Source organism: Pantherophis guttatus, chromosome 2 (genome assembly GCF_059756535.1).
Source record: "Pantherophis guttatus breed Tessera chromosome 2, ASM5975653v1, whole genome shotgun sequence".
Lineage (NCBI taxonomy): Eukaryota > Metazoa > Chordata > Lepidosauria > Squamata > Colubridae > Pantherophis > Pantherophis guttatus.
The window spans coordinates 256,269,101-256,288,113 of NC_142064.1; the positions used below are offsets into that span (position 1 = coordinate 256,269,101).

Here is a 19,013-nt window from a genome sequence, read left to right on the forward strand (position 1 = left end):
GATCTGACATGGCTAAGGAACATTCAAGTCAGCTGCTGGCTGTCAGATATGAGAGTCTGGATTCAGAAACCCAGCCCTAAAGTACAAATGTAGAGTAGAGTACAGAACGATACCAAGGAAATTTGCATAAATCAGTTTGAGATGTGCCTATTAGCCATCTGTGACCTACTTACCAATGTGAACAAAAAAGATAAGCAATTACTGGAGAAAAAAAAAATGGGAGGAAAATTATATGTTACAATTCCCAGTGGGAGTTGTTTCCCTGCAACCCTGTCATCCGTCCTCCAGCCAAATATATATTTGAAACCAGGGGCGGGCTTAAATTTTTTTTAGCAAGGAGTTCTCTGCCCAGTTGCTAGGTGGACATGGCCATGGTGGGCATGCCCTAGTCGGCCTCCTGCACCACACCGGGGGGGGGGGGTTGCCTTCCCTGGGCTCCGAAGACTTTCCTTAAGCCTCCGGGAGGGCGGAAACAACCTCCCCAGCCTCCAGAGGCCCTCTGGAGGCTCTCTTCCCAAACTTCCAGTAGGCCCATTTTTCGCCCTCCCCGAGCCTCTGCGCATGCCCTGCACTTACCTGCATCCAAAATGGGCCGTGTGGGGACTCCTGGAAGGGGCGGGGTGGGGTGGACGGCGCCAGCCAGGAGTGGGATTTGGAGGTTTTCTGAACTGCACAGAATATTAGCTAGAGGTTCTCCCGAACCCCCAGCAACCCACTCGTTTCAAACTAATAAAAAATTTAAAATCTCAGAATAAATTTCAAGCAAATAAAATATAATCTCAAAATATAGTAACAGAAACACTCATCATGATTAGCCACAGCCATTGACTTCCTCTAAAACTACATCATGCAGAGCATCTTTGATAAAAGTTTATCTGGCTTAATTTCAGTGATGGTAATTATTTAACATGAATTATGATAGCAAAAGGTAAAGAATATAAGAACTTGAAAGCAGTTGAGTTGTTTCAGCAACTTTATTAGTCAATTATCATCATGCAAAATTCACATGGAAGGAAGAAAGATAAGCTACAACACAGAAAAAATGATTTCCAAGATACGTTATTTCATACTAGCTGTAAACTGTAAAAAAAAAAAAAAAAAAAAAAAAGCACCAACATCAGGAGCCCTCATTGTTTTTCATCATCATATGCTCCTTGGTGTTCATGGAAGGTCTCAAAATAATAATATAGCATTTGGGGGCAAATATGCAGCCTAGTAAACCAAGACTGGAGGCCAGCATGGAGAAGATCTGCACAGCCACCATGTATTTTCCTTTGGTGCTCAGGTAGGTGGGGACAAAGGAGATCCAAACACTACAGAAAACTAACATGCTGAAGGTGATCAACTTGGCTTCATTGAAGGTCCCTGGCAGCTTGCGGGCCAGGAAGGCCACCAAGAAGCAGATGGCAGCCAGAAGGCCCATGTAGCCAAGGGCAGAATAGAACATGATGACAGAGCCTTCATTGCACTGCAGCAAGATATGCCTTGGTTGGGAGTGAAGGTCAGAATCTGGGAATGGGGGGAAGATTCCCAGCCATATGATACAGATGCATACCTGAACACCAGAGCACAATAAGACAATGGAGTTTGCCAGACTCCTCCGAAGCCATTTCCTCATCCTACTGCCTGGCTTTGTGGCAAGGAATGCTACCACCACCATGACAGTCTTGGCCAGCAAGGAAGACACAGCGACAGAAAAAACAACACTGAAAATGGTTTGCCGAACAAAACAAGTCACTTTCTTGGGATGACCAATAAATAGAAGGGAGGTCAAGAAGGAAAAGAGGAGGGCCAGCAGGAGAATATAGGTGAGATCCCGGTTGTTAGCTCTGACTATGGGAGTTTCTCGGTGTTTAATGAAGATTCCCAGGACAAAGATAGTGATAAGAGACATAGCAAGAGCAAAGAAAGCCAGGATGAGACCCAAAATTTCTTCATAAGACAAAAAGCTTATATTTTTGGGGACACACTGATTTCGCTTCTTGTTGGAATACTGGTCATCTGGACACTTGCTGCAGTGGGCTGCATCTGAAAAACATTTGCTAGTATGTATCTGTTTCTGCAGCTGTGGAATCATGAAAATTACTACTACAATACATAATATGTTTTAAAATTTACTGGAGTGAGAGAGGATATTGAAGAAGGTTGGGAACATATTAGAAAATACTTTCCCACTGTACTTAGTTATTATTTCACACCATGTTGGATGGCATGAAAATGTATTCATGAAAGATAAATGAACAAGTAATACCTAAGAAATCATATGGAACATAGCTCTGAATATCACCTGAAATGTAAAAGTGTTGTGCAACGTTGTGCTTGGAATTCTACAGGAGGCATCAGATGGGCAGAAATCTGGAGCTTTAAATAGCTTAATTACTATTGGGATGTTGTTGTGTCGTTGCCTTCCATATATTATAATGGAAGGGGATGCTTTTGGGGTACTTATATTAAATTTGCTCACTGGATTGTTCCAACAATGCAGTCCCATAGTGCTTTACAGCACTCTCTGGGCAGTTTACAAAGTCAGCATATTGCCCCCAACAAATCTGGGTCCTCATTTTACTGATGGAAGGCTGAGTCAATCTCAAGCCCTGACAGGATCAAACTCCTGTCAGTGGGCAGAGTTAGCCTGCAATACTGCATTCTAACCAGTGCACCACCAGGGGTTTCTATTTCACAAGAGGAAATAAATGGTTGGAAGTATGGGCTGAAATGGTATTAATTGAAATCATCCATTAATTTAAGTAAAATAGAGATTTGTATTCTCTCCATTTTCATTAGGGAGTATGGCTCTTAGCTCATTAAGTATGGCCTGTGGCTGGCAAAACAACCCATGCTGGACCTCAGTTGCCAACAGAAAGACCGACATCATGATTGTCACATGCCCAAGGAATAATTCAGTATTTCTGCCCAGAGATATTCAAAGCAGCCAACATTAATTCGAAATAATTATCAGTTTTTTTAAAGGCTGAAGAAAAATGTGATCATCAACATTCATAGGACTAGTCTTCTTTATTTGAAACCAGCAAGAAGACAAGTTGAGAGACTGCAGCAACCTTTCATAATTTATTTTAAAGGCTCCAATGTCGAGCAACATTGGGTAATAATATCAAATCCTTGAAAGGTTTGTGAACTTTTTCTTACTTTGTGTAATTGTGTAAAAAAAAAAAAACTATGTAAAAACTATATAAACTATTTAAAAAACCTATGTAAAAATTAGATCCATAACCAGCAGGAAAGAAAACATTTTTAGAAATGTCTGTGGAGATTCTTAGGCATCCAGGTTATGGTTGTTCCAAAAGAGTCTTTTCAAAAGGCATCTGGACTTTGGTTTTTCTTGAGGACATTTTGCTTCTCATCCAAGACTCTTCTTCTTGTGTCTGAACTGAAGAAGCTTCTTGGATGAGAAGCAAAACATCCTCAAAGCCCAGTTGCCTTTTGAAAAAGTATTTTGGTGACATTTTTAGAAATGTTTCCCAGAAAACCAGGAATGAATTTTGATTCCATTCTCAATTCATTTTTTCTCTCCAAACCTACCTACCTTCTTGCACAGAAAATGTTCCCTCCATACAAAGAGAACAGTCATAGCAGCAAACTGGGGCACCCTCTCTAATGAGTTTGGCATATCCTGGGTAACAACTTTCTGTACATCTGGAGGAAGGTGCCATCTAAACATAAAAATTAAGATCAACCAGGGCAACATATGAATATTTTAATCAACTGGTTTCTGGAGGACAAAGAGCACACTGAACCAACTCAAACAAGGAGTAGTGGCATAACAAACCCTCAACTTCCTTCATTTCCAACTACTGGAGGTACCGTCTAACATTGACCTTTATGGGAATGGACTCTGCACACAAACAATAGATGAAAGAGATTTCACTATCACAGCTATTGCAGTGGTGGGTTTCTACCGGTTTGCCCCAGTTCGGGCAAACCGGTAGTGGCGGTGGCGGGACACTCCGTCCACCCGCCTGGATGTCATCACGGATACTCGTGCAGAAGTGCCGTGAGCGAGTGAAGCAAGCACGGGCATGCATGCGTTCACAGTTCCGAACTGGTAGCGAAATTAAGTGGAACCCACTACTGATCTATTGTCAATCCAGAAACATGTTGTTTCTATTATTCTCCTTTCTAAAGGAAAGTGGTTCCATTGCAAAAGGTGTTTCTCTTTAGGGCAAGTGTGGGAATGCTACATCTTGTACAGTGATAGGTTTCACGTTATGTTACTACTGGTTCGTGCGCGTGCCTGCCTTCCAGACATGCGCCCGGCCTTCCGTGCATGTGCTTTGCTAGCACACACCTTCCACACATGCGCCCAGCCTCAAAAGTGTGCCTAAATAGGATGGCATAGAGCTGGGGTGGGTGGATGGGCCCACCTGCGATTTCTGCTACCGGTTCGGGTGAACCGGACTGGATTGTCTGAATATCACCTCTGATCTTGTAGTTTTCTTTCCATTTTTGCTTTGGCAGGAAACCTCCAAAATTTGGCTTTCTTTGTCTGTGCGACAAATGTTTCTCTCATACAATGGAACGTTGCATCAAGAAAATGTCATTTTTTTAAAAAAAACTGCCCTAATTTCCTTCCCTACATTATCAACTTGATGTCTTTCTCTCATGCAATGCAGAGTGCTATTCCCTTGAATCTTTGGCTTTTCTCTTCTGAAGATAAGATTGTTTAATAGATTATGGATTAGGATACCAAATCCCGTTTAGTAATGTAGACTGTAAAGATCTAATGCAATTGTTGCTGTGGCAGAATCCAGGTTGTGATAAATTAATGAAAGCTCTAAAGAATCATGGTATCTAATGTTAGAGTTAGAGCAGGGGTGAAATGCTCTTGGTTCAGACCGGATCAGGCGATCCGGTAGCGATTGTGGCATGTGGTTTGGAGAACCGGTAGTGATGGCAGCGTGAGGCTCTGCCCACCCACCTGAGTGTCATTACTTCCTGGTTTTAACCAGGAAGTAATGTGTTTTTTACCCTCTGCACATGCACAAGTTTTGTTCATGCGCAGGGGGTCTGCGCATACATGTGACGCGTGGCACATGCACTTCCGAACCGGTAAGGAAGGTAAGTAGATTTCACCCCTGAATTAGAACTTACTTTATTGATTAGCCCTTGGGCCATGTCAAAGTGCAGAGTCATGGTATCTAATGAATTAATGGGGTCTTATGTTTCCTTATTTGAAAGTTATCTTGATTGTCCTCAGAATTATTTCAGAACACAAACGTTTGCATGTGGAGAGATAATAGGAAAACCCAAAACCAAGCAGCATCAGCTACCTTGTTAAATGATGTTGGCCATATAATGGCATTCTGATGGTTGGAGACCTTGACTTCAGATGAGGTTTCTCGTTCTACACTCCCAACTTTCACACCAACAACAGACGCATTGGGAAACATTCTCCAGTGCATGATATCAAAGTCAGCCACAGGAAGTCCATTTTCATCCAAATAAACAGCATCTCTGGAAATATTGTGAAGCTGGAAGTTTCTTAGCTTCTGTTGAAGCTGCAAAGGCATAGACAAAAATACCCGGGCAGGTTACACATTCCCCTTTGAGCCTTTATTCAATGTTTTCTGGCTGTTATTCTGGATTGGAAGTGCTCTGAATAATTCAACTTCTTTAGCTCAGCACTTTGGTCTGCAAGAGGATGATTCAGAAATTTATGAGAAGCCTCCCTTCCTCCTTCTTCAGTTGTCCTACCAAATCATAGCTTAGCATCAGAATTTTAACAAAAAATAAAAGTGCATACAGCTGAAATTGAAACTAGATCACAGTGATGGTTAACAGTTTTCTCTTCATGTGCCTAAAGAACACCGGTGCATGCCGGCGCCCATAATGCAATCTGTGCACACACACACACACACATCCGCACATGCGCACATGACCTTTCTGCTCCCCCCTGCAGCCTCCTGGGCCCAAAACCAGGCCATGTGGGGGGGGAGTGCCACATCCCCCCACGACTCCCACGAATGTGCATGTGCCCCCGTGCCCCCTGTGTATGCGTGCACAACCTTCCGCACATGCGTACATGTCTCCTGCATGTGCCCTGCTCCCCATGCATACCGAAAATCAGCTGGTTGGTGGGAGGCACGCACACGCATGCACAGTGGCAATGCAGAGGGCTCTGCATGCCAGCTGTGGCACGCATGCCATAGGTTCGCCATCACGGCTATATCACCTTAAATCCAAGTGTTTTTCTGTGATACTGCATGAGAATTTTAAAATTTATTCTGCTTTAATTTTTTAATAAAATCTTGTGTGTTTGTGTGTATATGTGTGTGTACCCACATACATGGGCACATAAATATAATGCATGGGTACATAAACAGCCTGGTGGTGCAGCAGACTAATAGCCTGTTATTAACATTCAGCTGCCTGCAATTACTGCAAGTTCGAATCTCTCCAGGCTCAAGGTTGACTCAGCCTTCCATCCTTTCTAAGGTAGGTAAATTGAGGACCCAGTTTGTGGGGTCAATAAGCTGACTTTGTATAAATATACAAAAGTATGAAGGCTATTGCTTAACGCATTGTAAGCCACCCTGAAAAATCAAAAATCAAATTAAAAAAAAAATATGGACTCTGAAATAATAACCTTTTCCCCAACTTTCAGGGGTCTTGTCTTAGAACCAAACCCAACTCTCCTTTCCTTAGTAGATTGCAAGCATCCCATTTCAGCTCTCCCCCAGTCTTCAGATGGCATAGTAACAACAGTAGGTGGACATGAAGGGTGAAGAGCGAACAATTGCATGGAAGTCGTAATGTGGAGATAGTGGGAGAAACAAGAAGGCTTGTCCTGGTACCCAGGAGAAATGACACAAAGATCTGCCAGCTGATGGATATCTGTGAAAAAGTTGAGCCAGAGAGCACCAAATGGGAGCCTTCCTGAAGCCCAAAGTACTTCAATGAGACCAAAGTCTTGTTAAGCCAAAAGGAAATAGTATTGGTAATAACTAGAAATAGTGTTGTACTAGAAGTCTTCTTTCTCTCTTCCACCCCGCCTGGAAGCAAGACCAAAGGTCTGGAAGATGAAAGTCCAACCAGGAACAAAGAAGGACCTTCAAAGACCCACCTTTAGGCCATTGTAGGAAAAGTGGAGTGTTTGATGGAGCAGAAGAGAGGAGGAATTCTAAAGAGATAAAAGAGAGTGAATGCAGTTGGCTCTCTATTAAGCTCTGAGCTCTGAGCTCTGAAGCTGCAAACTAGTCTGCTCTACTGAATTGAAACTGAAACTCTTCTCTCCTCTGTATTTGCTTGTAACTACTACCACATTGGAGAATCTGCTTTTGGTATTGTATGTGCTATTATGTATATAAAGAGAAGTTAATGAATCCTGCTGAATCTGTGAACCCGTGTGTGCTTTCTGGATTTGATTTCTGCAACAAACTCTGACAGAATAGATATCCCCTTTACACACACACATACACACCCACCCCCTAGGAATATAGAGATTAGTGCTGTAGCAAAGGGGAGATAGAGAAGTTAGCATTAGAGAAATATGTACTGTAGGTATAATGATTCAACAATTTGAAGGTATAGTTTGGAGTAGTTGTAGAAAAGACATATCTCGATAGAAGATAGAGTGAGTAAAAGGAATCTAGAACCAAGTCTAAAAAAAAAAAGTCCATTGACTTAAGAAGACAGGAGCTGGACTAACAAATACAACAAAAGAAGCCCGAGAGTGTTGGTGAAGGCAAATCAGAATGTTAAAAGGAGATGAGACCTACAACATATGTGTCAATTCACAAAGCATTCCTGGCTTGCTCTCAAGTTGCCATAGGCAAGAGGGGTTGGGAAACCAATGAAGCAGCTGACAGCCAAAGACAGGAGTGCATTCCAGACATATCTTTCTCAAGGCTGTATCCCAGGTTTACCCATAGTGGCCGGAGGGGAGTAGTCTCTACAACCTGCGAAATTGCTCCATTGGTGAATGTGATTGATGACACGCCCTGGGGGGAGGGGGGGAAACAGGGTCATGATTAGGGCCATAAATTACATTGGGTCAGAGTTGGCTTCATTTGGGAACGTGCCGACATGGAGCTCCTAATAAATAATTGGATTTCTTTTGAAGCTTGACTCGAGGCCCATTATTTAATTAGGGCATCCATCAGAACACTGACAGCATGTAGATCAAAGATCAGAATGAAGTCAGGACTGACTCCTTGGCTTAGCAAATGCACAAGAGCAGCAAGCCTGATCAAGGGAGAATTCTAATGCTTATTTAATTTGCAAATGGGGAAAATAGCTTTATTGCCATACAGCTATCTCTGTTATTAAAGCATCTCAAACCAGCACAGATAGTTTGAAAGGTTTATCCCTGTAATCTCTCTCATGTTCATTCTCAAATAATATAAACTGGGCATCTGCTGTTTGAAATATCCTACCCCTCCCTACAGTCAATCAAGTAATTACTCACGGATCTGAGCTCCCGATCAAAATCAAAGCAGGATACCACTCGCTGTGATTTCCCAATGGTTTATTTCACTGGAATCTTGGCACACAGTGAGTTCAGTTCAAAAGGAAAAAAGCGCTGTGATCTGTCCCCGTCTACACACACACACAAACACAGCCAGCCGAGGGTTAAGAAAGTACTTGGCTCGCACACAGGTCGTTATCTCAAACTTGGCAACAATATAAGCACCGTCTGCCAAGAGCTTTACTGCAACAGATAACATAACATTACATACGCATTGTAAATAATCCAGCAAAACAATATCCCTTCGGCAGCTTCAGGTGTTGTTCAAGTGACTAGCCAAAGTTAGTTTTTGTTCATCACGGAGTTTTACCAGCCACCACCCTCTCTTATATAGTCTCTGGGGTGTGGTCCAGTGACTCAGTTCTAATCCCTAGCACGCCTCCTTAACTGCTGCAACCGTTTATCACGCCTTCATTGGCATGCATCCAGGAACGACGGCTCTCCTTCCTCCCCCACATCAGAGACACCTGGCTCCTGGCTAATCTCCTCTCCCTGGGCCGGCACCTGAGACAGTGCCATAGGGGAGGGGCCTGGAGAGGGAGGCCTGGCTGACTCCTCTCCCTCATGTTCGGAGCCTTCTTCCTCCAATGAGATAGGCTCAGAGGGCGGGGCCACAACACGCTGGGCGCTTTTTCCTCCCAGCACCCTATGAAGGCTGGAGTCATTCCCTTCCTCTGCTGGAGCAGCCAAACATCCGGCAGGCCCAGTCAGCTGTTTGTCAGCCAACCCACAGGCAGCCATAATCAGCTGTTCATCAGCAGACCTGCAGGCAGCCTCGTTCAACTGTTTGTCGGCCAACCTGCAGGCAGCCTCGATCAGCTGATCCTCGATCAGCTTGTAGGCACACAGGATCAGTTGCTCGTCAATTCTGCTCTTGCTGCTTACCACTCACAGCTGAAGATCCAAAGATCCGAAGCTTCGTTTAACCACTATCCACCTTCTGTGCCTCCCCCTCCCCCCCCAGGTATGGCAACCCCAAGACGGCGTTTGTCATCATTGCTGTTTCAGGAGTTGACAGAGGAAATGAAAGGGGAGCATTAATGGAAGCTTGAAGGAGAATTCTCACCTGCCATGGCTGTACAATCTGGGCTGACTGATGGTCTTTAAACAGCATCCTCCTCTTACTGAATTGGGAGGAAGAGACAGCACTGAGGACCAAGGCCACAGCTTGGATTGCGTTGAAAATACCGGAGCCATCCTCAGACAGAATTCTTGCCACCACGTGATGAGGTGGGAGTTCCCACTTCTCTTTTTCTGTGCATTTTTCCCAAACCTTTTTAGACCACACAGGCCTTGAATAGGAGCACTGGAATGCTTCCATTCCAAACTGCGTGGCAATATGAGAAAATGAATTGAAAATATAATATTGTGCCCTTGTCTTTGTCTGGGTGAGGAAGGAAAACAAAGCATGTTTATGTCGGAGATCAACGGAGTAGTAAAATATTCTTAAACTTATATCTGACAAAGTTGTTGCAATCCACACTTTCCCCCCAATGAATTCATTAATTGAATCAGTATATTGTATTAGGCTGGATAGCGTTGCTGTGGCCGAATAATCCAGTTGACAGATTATAATTTTGACTTGGCTACTGAAAACAGAAAGGAGACCTTCCGTTCTTTTTCCTCTAAGACTTTGATCCATGTTCATCGTTGGAATGATCTCCGAGAAGACGATGCATATCTCATTTTTTACAGCTAGATTCGTCAAGCTTCTTCTAAAGTTTTCTCCTTTTTCATTTTCCTGAGAAATGAGACCGATCCACGTCCATCGGAAATGCAGGAGCAGCTTGACAATCGCTGAGAAAGGAGGTTCTTGTTTTGGGGTCAACTGATACAAAAAAGGAAAACGGTCGTTTTGTTCAAGAGCATGGCTGATGATACCGTAATTGATCTGAGATGAAAGAAAAGACATTGATGGTTTGTGTCACTTTTAATGATAACAGCCAGCTGCTTAAATCTAAGAACTTAAATCTAACAACAATATAGTATACAAAACCAATCACAATAATTGTAAACAATTCTATGTGGGCCAAACAGTAAGGCAATTAAAAACAAGAGTTCATGAACATCAACTAGCAGTTAAATGGCGTGACCAAAACTTCTTGATCTCGAACCACATTGATAATAAACAATACCAGTTTGATTGGGAAGGAACAAAAAATAATTGGCCATGCCAGCACCTGCCACACATGTGAATTTATTGAAGCCTAGTATTCTACCAAAGAGGGACGTGGTGGCTCAGTGGCTAAGATGCTGAGCTTGTCGATCAAAAGGTTGACAGTTCAGCGGTTCAAATCCCTAGTGCCGCGTAATGGGGTGAGCTCCCATTACTTGTCCCAGCTTCTGCCAACCTAGCAGTTCAAAAGCACGTAAAAAATGCAAGTAGAAAAATAGAGACCACCTTTGGTGGGAAGGTAACAGTGTTCCATGCGACTTTGGCATTTAGTCATGCCGGCCACATGACCACAGAGATGTCTTCAGACAGCGCTGGCTCTTCAGCTTTGAAACGGAGATGAGCACCGCCTCCTAGAGTCAGGAACGATTAGCACATATGTGCGAGGGGAACTTTTATTCTACCAAAGGAGTAATTAAGATGCATATTGATCTAGTTCCAGCATACAAATACATAAGAAACCAGACCATTCGAACAACCAATCAACAAGAGAACCAATCAGCTGATCAGAATTTAAATATAGCTCCAAACGAACAACCAATCACATGACCAACAAACCACATTGCACACAAGACATTTATAAGCTAAAGAGAATAGGACAAGAAAATCCTGCTGATGTGTTGTGGCTCCGTTGCCTGAGCCTGGGCTATCGACAGATGCAGACTCTGAGAGTGAGGGGGAGGAGTTGGCAAGGCCTCCCTCTCCAGGACCCTCCTCTCTGGCAATGCCTCTGGAGGACACCGAAGGCCAAACGATAGGCTCAGAGCCAAGCACGTCCCCACAGCCACAGGTGGACAGCAACGAGGAAAATAAGTGCTGGCTGGACCCTCGCCAGAGGCGCAGGGAGAAGCATGCGCAGCAGAGAAGGAGGCGTGCCAGAGATTAGCTGAGTCACTGGACCACACCTCACAGGCTATAAAAGGGAGTGTGGTGGCCATTCGGACTCTGTGACGGACAAAGCTAATCTCTGGCGAAGCACTTTGCACCTTCGGACACAACACCTATTTTGCTGTGGATTTAATTACGAACTGGACTATTCAAACTGTGTGTATTTTTGTCTGTGTTATCGGAGTAAAAGTTTTGGCAGGCAGCCACGGAGTTACTGCCAAGTTCCTTATCACTGACGTTGAGTGTTTGAAGAGTTTATTTAACCCTCGGCTGGCTGGTTGGGTGTGTGCGTGGTACGGGGACAGAACATGATGATGTTACCTAGTCTGGTAACGAAATGTTCAGAATCTAAATTGAAACAAGCTTGGAGAGCAAACCCCTGCCAAAATCTAAAACCAGAGCTACAAGTATTTTCTATTATTTCTGAGAGCTTTTCTGCACTGCTGAGAGAAGTTTACTGAAAACAATTTGAAACTAGCTCCAGTTCTGAAGAAGCTTCTTGGATGAGAAGTGAAATGCCTTCAAGGAAAAAAACAAAAACAAAAAAAAACAAAGTCCAGTTGTCTTTTGAAAAAGCACCTTTGGGACAAGCATGACCTGGAAGACTGAGAATCTCCATAGAAATTTCAGACTAGCGAGTTCTAATCTGTGGGTTCTCATGGGTGATCTTCATGCAACATTTGAGCCGAGGTGGTGCAATGGTTAGAGTGCAGTATTGCAGCTACTTCAGCTGACTGCTAATTCAGCAGATCAGCGGATCAAATCTTACCGGCTCAAGGTTGACCCAGCCTTCCATCCTTCCGAGGTGGGTAAAATGAGGGCCCAGATTGTTGGGGGCAATATGCTATTTAGTATACTGTCTTTGGTGTAAGCCGCCCAGAGCCCTCGGAGAGTGGGCGCCATAGAAATATGAATAATAAATAATAAATAAATAAATAACATACATACCCAACAAGACAGACACAGACTTCAGAGGATAATTAGAACTGCAGAAAAAACAATTGCTACCAACCTATCTTTCATTGAGGACCTGTATACTGCACGAGTCAAAAAGAGGGCTGTGAAAATATTTACAGACCCCTCACATCCTGGACATAAACAGTTTCAACTCCTACCCTCAAAACAATGCTATAGAGCACTGCACACCAAGACAACTAGACACAAGGACTCTTTTTTCCCAAATGCCATCACTCTGCTAAACAAATAATTCCTTCAAACTATTCACTAAGTCTGCACTACTATTACTATTAGTCTTCTCATCGTTCCTATCACCCTTTCACTTATGACTGTATGACTGTAACTTTGTTGCTTGTATCCTTACGATTTATATTGATATTGTTTCCTGATTGCTTATTTGTACCCTATGACTATCATTAAGTGTTGTACCTTATGATTCTTGATGAACGTATCTTTTCTTTTATGTATACTGAGAGCATATGCACTAATACAAATTCCTGGTGTGTCCAATCAAACTTGGCCAATAAACAAATTCTATTCTATTCTATTCTATTCTATTCTATTCTATTCTATTCTATTCTATTCTATTCTATTCTATTCTATTCTATTCTATTCTATTCTATTCTATTCTATTCTATTCTATTCTATTCTATTCTATACCTTTCTGGTCAAAAGGTCCCCATGTAGCTAAGCCTTGGTGAGTGAACAGATGCAGCGGGTAACTTTTGCTGCCAACAACTGAGGTTCACATGTCCTACACAATCTCTGCATCACCCACGTAGCAGATCAGACTCATCACATGATCAAGGACAGAAAGGAGCATCTCCATACATTGGAATATGGACTGGGGGAAACCAGGCTTAATAGCAGTGACTGTGAGAGGGATCTTGGAATCTTAGTGGACAACCAGCTAAATATGAGCCAGCAGTATGCGGCAGCAGCCAAAAAAGCCAATGCCATTTTAAGTTGCATTCACAGAGGGATACAATCAAGATCAAGTGAGGTATTAGTACTACTCTATAAAGCAGTGGTGAAATCCTAATTTTTTTACTACCTGTTCTGTGGGCGTGGCTTGGTGAGTGTGGTGTGGCTTGGTGGGCATGGCAGAGGAAGGATACTGCAAAATCTCCATTCCCACCCCCTCCAGTGGAAGGATACTGCAAAATCCCCATTCCCTCCCCAGTCCTGGGAGAAGGATATTGCAAAATCCCTATTCCTACCCCACTCTGGGGCCAGCCAGAGGTGGTATTTGCTGGTTCTCCAAACTACTCAAACTTTCTGCTACTGGTTCTCTGGGACCTGTCAGAACCTGCTGGATTTCACCCCTGCTATAAAGCCTTAGTAAGACTACACCTAGAGTACTGCATCCAGTTTTGGTCATCAAGCTATAAAAAGTGTGCAGAAAAAGTGCAGAGAAGAGCAACCAAGATGATCAGGGGGCTGAAGGCTAAAACATATGAAGAAAGGTTGCAGGAACTGGGCATGGCTAGTCTAGTGAAGAGAAGGACCAGGGGAAACATGAGAGCAGTGTTCCAATATTTGTGGGGTTGCCACAGAAAGGAAGGATCAAGCTATTTTCCAAAGCTCCTGAAAGCCAGACAAGGAATAATGGATGGAAACTGAACAAAGAGAGAGTCATCCTGGAAATAAGGAGACACTTTCTGACAGTGAGAGCAATCAACCAACGGAACAGAAGTTGCCTTCGGAAGTTGTGGGAGCTTCATCCCTGGAAGCTTTCAAGAAGAGACTGGACTGGCATCTGTCAAAAATGGTGTAGAGTCTGATGGGCACTGGAACCTTTGTTCACCTATATTCATCACATCCTATTTGATTGTTGCCTATATAAGAGGGTGAGAGGCAGGTACCTTGGTCTATATACTAAACAAATGATCCATTGGGAACCCTATATCAAAACAACTTACTGTATTTGCAGCTAGAATTTGAAAACAACATTTAATACAGCACAGTACTTTTAACATTTAATACACACAGTACAGCAAAATGGTTCGGTTGAAATTGGCATATGCGGGACTGATTGGGGTAGATTGTAGGGGTGACACAGAAATATAATTTTATCATATTTTATTTATCCATATATTAAATTCTTGTATTTTATTCCAATTTCATTTTAAGCTGTATTTTATTCCAATTTCAAATTGTATTTTATTACAATTCTATTTTAAATTGTTTTTATCGGTTTTTAGTAATAATTTGTGTTTGGAACTCTGCACTTTGATATGGCCCATGGGTTAATCAATAAAGTACACTAACTACATGCTATTATCCTTTTTTGAAAGAAAGATTCTTCAGTGGCAAAAAAAAAGAAGAAGAAGAAGTCACAAAGCTTAGGCATTGTTTCTAAGCCATTTTATGGCAGGGAGACAAAAGAAATATCTAGGTAATTTATGGATAGAACATTCATTCTGGTTTTTTAATATCTACTCTGTCTCTTCAGATTTATTTGGAGATTAAGAATTTACAAAAAGGAATTAAGTTTGCTTCAGCTTCATACCTGTGGAATTTTGTAGATGCCCAAGAATGTAGAAATGTGACCAAAGAGTTCAGAATCTGTCTCTTCAAGGACTGCCAGCAGGTTCTTTTGTCTTCCACATCTGTAGTTTGGGACATTCTCCTGTCCTGTAGATAGCAAGTCCATCATGGCCTCATAGGTCATTCTTGCAGTGAAGAAGTTTTGATAGATGTTGTACCCCAGAGTGATGTTGGGTAACACCTTTGGGCTCTGGTTGATCTCATGAACAGATAAGAAGAAGGGCAAGATATGGTAGAAGCTTGTCTTCATACTGCAACATAACAGATATCACATCATCCGACTGGATTTTCTTCTTCAGTTCAATAAAATCATATTTACTGGGGATTTATATTTCTATATCGCAACGCATAAAATATTATTAGATGCTCATTGTTAATTTTTAAAATTATTTTATTGGTTTTAAAGTAGTGACAATAAAAATAAAAAAAAATACCATGATAAAAATATATATCAACAAAGTAAAAAAAATACCCCACACATAAAAAGTGCTTTATAAAAAAATGAAAAAGAGAACAAAACACACACATACCGTGTTTTGTTTTGGAAAAATATTTTACAAATCAAACAACCCTATAAAATTTTTCTTCGAATAATATTTATTTTGATAGCATTCACCTTTCTCCACGAGGTAAGTTATAATGACCCACATCTATCAATATTGAAAGAAACCTTTCTAAATATTTATGGAACTGATATTTCTTAAATGGGCGGGTAAACAAATTTTCATGTTGGCATCAATTACTATTTGGAACAGTTTATACAATATCTTTCTAATGACATCTATATTTCATCTATAATATCAGAGTTAGAAGGGGCCTTGGAGGTCTTTTATTCCAACCTCCTGCTTAGGCAGGAAATCCTATAACATTTCAGAAAAATGATTATCCAATCTCTTCTTAAAAATCTCCAATGGTGGAGCACTCACAACTTTTGATGGCAAGCTGTTCCACTAGTTAATTGTATTCACTGTCAGGAAATTTCTCCTAGGTTGGATCTCTCTTTGATTAGTTTCCATCCTTTCCATTTTCTTCCCCATTCCATTCCATTCTATTCTCTTACCCCCAGATGCCAGAACAGACATCCTCACATCATAACCATCCTATCCCTAATCTTCACAGTTCCCCAGAATGCTAAGATGAGGGTGTTACTAAGTGTGAATGAATGTTGTCTTAATAAATATTAATTCCTCCCATTATACCATCCAGGAGAAGACTAAAGTCTGGGTACAAGAACTTGTAAATTCATTCTGACTCGTAGAGTTGCCAGGTGTCCACTATTTGAGTGGACAGTCCGCATTTTTCACATTATGTTCACTATTTTTTTTTCACAAAATAGTGGACATTTTTTTTATTCAAAAGCTTTATGATGAAATGGTACGTAATCTAAAGCTGTACAGTCTAAGAGAATAAGGATAGGAGAATCGCGTTTTGTCTTTTTTTTCATAAGTTAGAATGAGACAAAGATCGAATATTCATTGAACTCGATTCTCTGAAAAAATTAATGATGAGATTAAAATAAAAATATATTATAAAATTATGTACAGTTCACATTTTTAAAATGTATTGTAGCTTGTGTCGACTGACCTAAAATGGCGTCGAGTGATGAGAGTGACAGTGGCGAGATTTCGAATTCTTTAAAACGAAAGAGAGGAGTGTGCAAATACACCAAAGACTGGGAAGCTACTTTTGCATGGATTACCAACAACGAAACCGACAGAACAAATACGACGGCCTACTGTAAATTGTTTGTAAGAAAATATATAATTTAATTGTAATTTTTTTTTATTTTTTTACTACTTAAACCCCCCCCCCCGCTTGTCCGCTATTTTTTGGAAGCAGACCTGGCAACCCTAATTCTGAGCAGAATACATATATGTCTTTGGAGATACTGCCCTATATTAAAAATAAATAAATAAATAAAAATTGATGTGGTACTCCATAGCTAAACCATTTAGCTTCTCACTTTAGGTCTCTATATTCGTTTTTAAAGGTATTCCTTTTATTTAAACCAAATGTGAAGTGGAAGGCACAAAAGGTTGCAAAATAGGTAAAAGGCATTGGGTGGAAGGAAAGGCTGGAAAGAGAACAGGGAAGGATTGAATGCAACATAGAGAAGGAGAGGAGATGGTGAGAAATAAGACTAAGAGTTCCCTCCTTCTCAAAGAGTCTTCAGTGACTTTCTGCAGCAACAAGATAATAATTTTGAGAACAGGCAGAACCTGTTGCCCTCTTACCTGGGCAAGAGTCGTCTTGTCCTGTCTGGAGACTGACCCTTGTAGAAGAACTTACAAGTAAATTTTTATGCTCAGCTTTCATGCGTCATAGGTGACATTTCTCTAAAGCACATTGGAAGTAGCAATGATGACCTGCCTTTCTCATGTTTGTCCTAGCAGACAATCATTTAAATGTGAGCCAGCAGTGTGCAGCAGCTGCCAAAAAAGCCAACACAGTTCTAGGCTGCATAAAACGAGGGATAGACTCAAGATCACGTGAGGTGTTAATACCACTTTATAATGCCTTGGTAAGGCCACACTTGGAATACTGCATTCAGTTTTGGCTGCCACAATGTAAAAAACATGTTGAGACTCTAGAAAGAGTGCAGAGAAGAGCAACAAAGATGACTAGGGGTCTCGAGCATAAAAAGAACGGTTGCTGGAACTGGATAGGTCTAATCTTATGAAAAGAAGGACTAGGGGTGTCCCAATATATCAGGGCTTGCCACAAAGAAGAGGGAGTCAAGCTATTCTCCAAAGCACCTGAGGGAAAGACAAGAAGCAATGGGTGGAAACTAATCAAGGAGAGAAGCAGCCTAAAACTAAGGAGAAATTTCCTGACAATTAGATCAATGAATCAGTGGAACAACTTGCCTCCAGCAGTTGTAAATGCTCCAACATTGGAAGCTTTTAAGAAGAGATTAGATAACCATTTGTCCAAAGCAGTGTAGGGTTTCCTGCCTAAGCAAGGGGTTGAACTAGAAGACCTCCAAGGTCCCTTCCAACTCTGTTATTCTATTCTAAATTTGAGGAATTGGTAAAAAGACATCATTTCTCTAAAATGACATTGAAGCAAGTAAAATTAACCCCCAGAAATCTGAATATGCTGATAATTACCTTTCCAATCTGTACGGTGGAGACTTGGAAAAATCATATGGGTAAAGATGTGAAAATATTATTGATGTTATTGCAGTAATCAGGTAGTCTCCTGGCTTATAATAATTAAACTCCTTCTTTTCTTCTATTATTGCCTTGAATGGACATTTCATCAGCATCATGGCACAGGGAATTTATAAGAGAAGCAGAAGCAGAAAGAGATATTTCCAGCAGCAACTTTCGACATACATTAATGCAGAGTCTTCCTATAGTTCCTTTTTTTAAAATTGGATCTCAGAGCTCACAAAAGAAAATAATTGCATTGAAGATGATCCAGCCTGGGTCTGGAGAAGGAATCTGAAGTTTCAGACTGACAGTCCCTGTCTAATTCTATTTCCCCCCTCCTTTTTTTTTTTGCTTTGATCGGAAGATGAGGTAGTTACAGGTCACATTTTCAGTTGTTGTATATTCCATTTCTTGTCACATCATTGCTTTATAACTAAAAGTGGTGGTGAAAATCCCATAAACCTTGTTCAACGTAGAATAAATAATCATGTTTTAAATAATTAGAAAGGGAATTGGGAATGGCGGTCGCAACTGTGGTGTGCAGCTGGAGATAACAAATTTGCAGGACTCAAGGGCATAATTCCAGTTATGCAGGAAGCAACTGCTTTCTACACTAGAAACTTATTTTTGAGATACTAAAAAGTGCGATTTGCTAAACAAAGCTAAACAAAAAACCTTGAAGTCTTATTTACTTTTACTCTTGGACTCCATAGTGTACACTTGGGATGCAGCATCCCATTATTTGCCCAGTTGCACTTGTGCCTCAAAGCAGCACTCCTTTCCCAGCTCACATGCACTTGTATTG

The 19,013-nt window shown here is 41.5% G+C and overlaps 1 protein-coding gene across 1 annotated transcript; it reads right to left on the reverse strand.

Moving 5' to 3' along the window:
• Window positions 1-1,117: 1,117 nt before the first annotated feature.
• On the reverse strand, window positions 1,118-18,259 carry LOC117668026 (vomeronasal type-2 receptor 26-like). The gene is made up of 7 exons (XM_087885184.1): window positions 18,164-18,259; window positions 15,016-15,304; window positions 9,552-10,376; window positions 9,131-9,319; window positions 5,289-5,516; window positions 3,545-3,671; window positions 1,118-2,028 (listed from the first exon to the last, which is right to left on the reverse strand). Exons 2-7 carry the CDS (start codon window positions 15,301-15,303, stop codon window positions 1,118-1,120), a joined length of 2,568 nt encoding a protein of 855 aa, XP_087741310.1. The 5' UTR covers window position 15,304; window positions 18,164-18,259.
• Between the last annotated feature and the right edge of the window lie 754 nt (window positions 18,260-19,013).

Excerpts from the sequence above, each read along its gene's own strand:
- LOC117668026 (XM_087885184.1), bottom strand. The coding sequence starts at position 15,303 with ATGAAGACAAGCTTCTACCATATCTTGCCCTTCTTCTTATCTGTTCAT. Across the intron at positions 10,377-15,015 it reads GCATCTACAAAATTCCACAG|ATCAATTACGGTATCATCAG; the intron begins GTATGAAGCTGA and ends CTTTCATCTCAG. Across the intron at positions 9,320-9,551 it reads AGATTGTACAGCCATGGCAG|CTGATCGAGGATCAGCTGAT; the intron begins GTGAGAATTCTC and ends TGTGCCTACAAG.